We start from the raw sequence: 6000 nt of genomic DNA, 5'->3' as shown, positions 1-6000 counted from the left end.
CTAGAAACTACACATCAAATTCACAAATTCTAAAACCTTGATCCATTCTGTTTTGTGGCTTCCAGGTCCTGGTTTCTGGGCAAGACCTGCGTGTCTGATCTTAGCAAGTGTGTTCATGCCCTGACTGTAACAAAATTCCCTCTCATTCAGTTCCTTTTGTCGGTTTTACCACCAGAGGAGATAATCCAGCTCCATAGTTTATCACTTCTTTTTGCTCGTGGAGGTTTTCAGGCATCACAGAGGTTTGCACTTCAACTAAGAGTGAGTTTCACTGATGTTTTCTGTGTATCGCCTTTAGAATGTTGTAGCTAGAGGTTTAATCTACTTTGTAAAAAAACCAAGTAAAAACCATAAGAAAATGTTTGATCTTATTGGTATTTCAAAACATAAAAAGAGAAAAAATGACAAATCCATCAAAAGTGTGGCAAAGAATATTGGACAGAAGAGCACAAACTGTGGTCACCTGTAATGACATATAAAAAAAAGAGAAAGAAAACATGTACATAGTTGTAAAAGCTTTTACTTTTTTTTTACATTCTCATTGTGCCAAGGAAAGAAAATATGTTCTGTGATGGTTGAAAATAAGTTGGGGAAAAGCTGAGATTGTGTCCATTTCAGCACATTTGTTGGCCATTTCTATGAAAAGCGAATTTGACTTGAGCAACCTCAGGGGCACTGAGAAGATGCTTGGGGAAACCATGAAACGTGAATTGCAGCACATTTAGGAGATTTAGGCTGTGTGAATTGGTTTGTTTGAGTCCTCAGGGAGTGGTGGTGGCAAATACAAAGGAAAATCACAGAATCACAGAATGGTTTGGGTTGGAAGGGACCTGAATGATCAAAGATGTTCTGGTTCCAACTCCCAGTGATGCCTTTCACTGGATCAGCTTGCTCAAAGCTGTTCCACCAGAACTGGAACACTTCCAGGGATGGGGCAGCCACAACTTCTCGGGGCAAACCTGTGCCGGTGCCTCACCACCCTCACAGGGAAGAATTTCATCCCAAAATCCAATCTACACCTGCTCTCACTTTGAACCCATATGTCCTATCGCTACATGCCCTTTAAAGCAGTCCCGCCAACAAATGACAGGGGTGAGCAGTTTTCTGCCCCTGGGGATGCATTTTAGATGTATTTTAGATGTATTTTAGATGCATTTTAGATGTATTTTGGATGTATTTTAGGCTGAGGGCCGTGCAGAAGGAGCATTTTTAGCGTTTTAAGGCAGTGACTGAGCCGCGTTAAGCCCGGCGAGGACTGGCGGGCAGCTCCGCGGGTGCGCCTGAAGGGCGGGCCGCCCTTGGACGACCACCAAAAAGAGCAGCTCTACCCAAACCGCGCCTCCAAATCCCGTTTTTCCTAGAAAAACCCCTTTCCCACCCTTCCCACGCCGCTCCCCCCGCTCCGGCCGGGATCCGAGCTGGCACCGCCTCCGCGCCCGCCCGGCCCGGCCCCAGCCCGGGCTCCGCCCGCTCCGCTCCTTTCCACGGCCGGGCCGCCGCATCCGCCGCCGCTGCCTCCCCCTCAGGCCAGCCGGGATCCGCGCTGCCCCCGCCGCGGGAGCGGAGCCGCGGCTGCGGGAACGGGCGCTGCGCAGGGAAGGGGCCGGGCAGGGCATTGTGCGAGCCCGCATGGGCACGGCGCGGGGGCGCGGCCGCGGGGCTGCTGCGAGCCTCCCGCCCGGCCCCCGGCATCGCCCGTAGCGTGAGGGATGCTTTTGTGCGCGGCCGCGGGCGCAGCAGCGGGCGGCGGCTCCGGGGCTGTGCTGGCGGGGCGGGTCGGGCGCCGCGCTCAGCCGCAGCCCTCACGGCCGCAGCCCCCACGGCCGGGCGCGATGCGCTGTTAGGCGGCCCGAGCCTTCGCCAGCAGCTCTGCGGGCGGGCGTAGCGGCCCGCAGCGGAGCCGGGGAAGGCGGGCTCCTCATGGCGAGCAGCCGGAGCATCGAGCTGGAGCACTTCGAGGAGCGGGACAAGCGGCAGCAGCGCTCCGGGCCGCGGCGCGGAGGCTCCGGGGCGGGCGGCGGTGCGGGCCCGCGGGGCAATGGGCTGGTGCCCAGCCCGGCGCACAGCGCGCACTGCAGCCTCTACCGCACCCGCACCCTGCAGGCGCTCAGCTCCGAGAAGAAGGCGCGCAAAGCCCGCTTCTACCGCAACGGGGACAGGTACTTCAAGGGCTTGGTGTACGCCATCTCCCCCGACCGCTTCCGCTCCTTCGACGCGCTCCTGGTGGAGCTCACCCGCTCCCTGTCGGACAACGTGAACCTGCCCCAGGGCGTGCGCACCATCTACACCATCGATGGCAGCAAGAAGCTCACCAGCCTGGACGAGCTGCTGGAAGGTGAGGGGTGGCCGTGGGAGCTGGCGGTGTGGTGGGTGGCGGGTTTCTCCCTGGGTGAGCTTCCCGATCGCTACCCGGACTAAAGGAAGGTCGCCTTGCTGAAAATTCGGCCACAGAGGCCATGAGGGCGAGTGGCCAGGGCTGTGAGGGGCGGTGGGGCCTCGTTTTCCCGGTGTGATGGTGTTTCCCCGGTGTGATGGTGTTTTCCCGGTGTGATGGTGTTTCCCCGGTGTGATGGTGTTTCCCCATCCACTTGTCCCGCCAGCCCGGGTGCTGCCATCTGCGTGCGCTGCGCTTGGCTCCGGTGGGAGCTCAGCAGCAGGTGCTCTTTTCATCTCCAAGAACCGCAAAGTTCTTGGTTACCTTCTGGTTGTAAGAGAGGGAAATGCTTTGATGTGGTTCTCTAAGTGTCGCTGGTGGCTCATTGTGGCTTCAGTCTTTGGAGATGAAGCCCCAGTGCTGTGGAAAATGGGTGTCTGTATCCCACCACTTATTAAAGCTAACAGGTGTAAAGTCCTGGTTTCAAACATGATCAGCATCCATATTAACAGAGGGAATTATCTGCCTTGCCTGACTTTCAAAAGCGTGTTACAGAATCAGGTGTTGTTCCTAAGTAGATTTTCACAATGGGACTTAGCTGCTAAGGTTATGTAGACCTTGCAAATCTGAACCGAGCAGCACCTGAGTGTTTCAAAATAGGACCAGAGGTATTGTTTTGTGAGTGACACACATGCCCCTTGTTTGTGGGGAGTGATAATTACCGGAATGAGGAGCAGAATTCCTCAGTCTCTTCACCTGATGTGAATCCAGTCTAAGCTCAGCATTGCCTGCTTCCCAAGGGCACGGATGGTGTGGTGCACACTCAGAGGTTTGAAATGAATTTATTTGCATTTGATGGTTGTTCTCAGGTGTTTGATATATCACCCACCACGGTCCCACCTTGAGACTCTGTGTGCCTGGTGTAGCTGCTTGGATGAATCAAGAACTAGAGGGTTTTTGTAGACCTTCCAATGCCTCCTCCTTCCTAAGCTTTCAGCTCTGAGCTTTGGTTTGGAAGCTTTCCTCTCCAAAGCAGTGCTGAATCACAGCTGGAGAGCTGGATGGGAAAGGGAGCCTGGAGTCCTTTATCCAATCCACCAGTAAGGGCACTGGGAGTTAGGAACATCACGACGTGGAAGAGAAAGGAGGGGGCTACAGAATTTGCTATGCCAGGTGAGGCTCCCTCAAAAAAGATCTGCATGGAAGGGCTCTTCCTAATAGTACCACAGTGCTGAGGACTTATGTGATCTACTAAAAGTGAAATGATGACCCTGTGATGATAAAAGAAATGAAGAAAGTAAAAAAACTTCCATACTTTGGTGGTTAATTTAGAGATATCTTAAGAAAATAGGATCTGCTGAAGTGGTGATGGAAGGGAAAGGAGATGGAACTAGCAATAACATTGGGTGACTTTTGAAAGGTCGCAGCAGAAATGATGTTAAGCTTTTATGACTTGAAACAAAGACAGAATTACTTGCTGGACAGCAGTATATACTCTTGCAACTATAAATTAAACTGAAAGCAAAACTTATTCTTTGTCTCTTCAAATACTCATTGAAAGCGTAACCTTTGTCTTGGTTCTTCACTGGAAGAATAAAGCAAAATAACTGTCACAATCAAAATGCCACTTCCATGCTTTCTCAATGAAATAAAAGGGGGTAAAAGAATCCCAAGTACTCAGTCATCTATCCATGACCAATACAACTTTCAGGAATATTAAGAAAAGCCTACAGCATCATAATTGGATTAGTATGTTCTCCTGTTAGCATGATAAAAACTTCCCCAGTGTAAGACTAAGCGCCACAAGAGAAAGAAAAGTATACATAGGAAGGAAAGGACAGCACACAAGTAGTGAATCCATCATTCCTGGAAATTATTTGAGTTTTTTGCCAGCTGTTTTGTTCTTGAGGTGCTGGAAGAGGTCTGATTTGGGTCCATTTCATTTATTTCTGGTGGTCACAGCACAGCAATCTGGAATTTCTGCTCTCGAGTAAACACCCCAACCCTGGTGCTGACCTAAAGCTTGAACCGCAGAAACACCAGAGGTAGTTTTGAAGGGTGTTTTGCTGTGTTGCCTTTTTTAATATTTTCAGAAAGGGAAACAGAACCAAAGTGCTGCAGTGTGTGCCAGCCACAGGCTGTGTGGTGCAATCCTGAGCTCGCTGCTCTCCTGGCACCTTCCCATGCTCCTGACCTGGGACAGGGAATCGCAGCAGGTCAGGTGCAGCGGTGGCAGATCTCTGCAGTGAGCAGAAGGTGAGAGCTCTGTAAACCTTGCCAAGGCAGCAAAATCTGCATTAAACCTCCCTCAGCTCTGCCTGTGCGTGTGGCTCTTGGACAGTGACGTGTTCCAGGACAGGGCAAGCTCCTTAAGGCTTATTTATTATTTATCTATCTGGGATATAAAAACTGGCAGCATCAAATTCTGTGTGATAATGAGCTGAGTCAAGTCACTGATAAAATTCTCTTTTTTTTTTTTTTTTTTTTGAGTTTGGCTGTATTTGGCAATCTGTGTTACTCTTTGTCATTTTAAGAGAAAAAGAGCTAGTGCATAGACATACTGAGGATATGAAATATTGCTCTTATGGGTTGAGCCAGTTAAAAATTGGACCAGATCGTGTTTATTACTCAAAAATAGAAGCTCCATTTTATGAAGCATATTGCTTTTCTTAACTGGATATGACAATCAAAAAAGCATGCTCTGCTGGACCAGCCTGAGGCAAATATAATTTATATTCTCAGCCCCTGTAGATTAGGGAATATTATGGCTCATGAGTTTGACATTTTTCACTGTTTTCTTAGAATGAGAGGAGGGAAGAATTTCATTGTCTGCCCCTGATCTGTTTGAGCAGGCAGATCCAGAGAGGAGCTGGGGGCTGGGACTATTATGACTTTCTTATAGTTTTCTTTCTCCCAGCTTTACTCCCAGACATAACACCACTTTTTACTTGAGAGATATTCCATGTGTGATTTTATCCTTGCCCTCCAATATATAAAAAACTGAATGAATAATTTTTATTTTCTACCAGAGTTAGCTGTTTTGGTGTTTATTTCCTTCAGTTTCCCTTGCAAATTTCCCTTCCCAAAGCATGACAGCACGGTAAGAGATCTGCAGCTCTGGAGTCCTGAGCTATGAGTTTTTTGTGGATGTTGGTCATGCTCTGTCTCTTTGCTTTCATTGTCTTGTTAATGAAGGATGTGAGAATCATGATTGTAAAGATCTGCTACAAAGTTGCGAGTTGTTGGATTTTGGGAGATAAAAGCAAGCATGGACTTTATTCCTGGAAAGAGAAGTTCTGTTGATTTTGCATCTACTGGGAATCCTTCTAGTTCCCTAGAAAAATGGCTGAGAGTCTTTGTTCATTCAACAACGCTTAATTAATACAGTCCTTTATAAAATGTCAGTGGTTTTGTCTGCCTGGTTGTGCTCACAATCAGCAGGGAAGGTGGGAAGGTTCTGCACAGGACACACAGCACAGGGCAATATCTGATTTACAAAAATCAGCTTTGCCTCGTTAATACAGACTAAGAAAATGTGTTTTGAAATGAGGTGTCGAACAATCCAAGTTTTTTCTGCCCTAGACCATTGTTGTTACTGCATATTGCATTTTAATCCCGCATAAAGT

The 6000-nt window shown here is 48.9% G+C and overlaps 1 protein-coding gene across 5 annotated transcripts in view; it reads left to right on the top strand.

Moving 5' to 3' along the window:
• Positions 1-1770: 1770 nt before the first annotated feature.
• DCLK2 (doublecortin like kinase 2) overlaps positions 1771-6000 on the top strand; it is a 66910-nt gene continuing 62680 nt past the window's right edge. For all 5 annotated transcript variants that reach the window (XR_010082597.1, XR_010082596.1, XM_063415127.1 and 2 more), the window contains exon 1: positions 1771-2335. Coding sequence is in view for 3 of the 5 variants with exons in the window: in XM_063415127.1 (XP_063271197.1) it covers positions 1921-2335 (415 nt within the window). In the remaining 2 variants the exon portion in view is untranslated. The remainder of the gene's footprint in view (positions 2336-6000) is intronic.

Source organism: Prinia subflava, chromosome 18 (genome assembly GCF_021018805.1).
Source record: "Prinia subflava isolate CZ2003 ecotype Zambia chromosome 18, Cam_Psub_1.2, whole genome shotgun sequence".
Classification (NCBI taxonomy): domain Eukaryota; kingdom Metazoa; phylum Chordata; class Aves; order Passeriformes; family Cisticolidae; genus Prinia; species Prinia subflava.
Note: the sequence above shows the minus strand (reverse complement) of the source record. Positions and strands in the feature narration are given on the sequence as shown.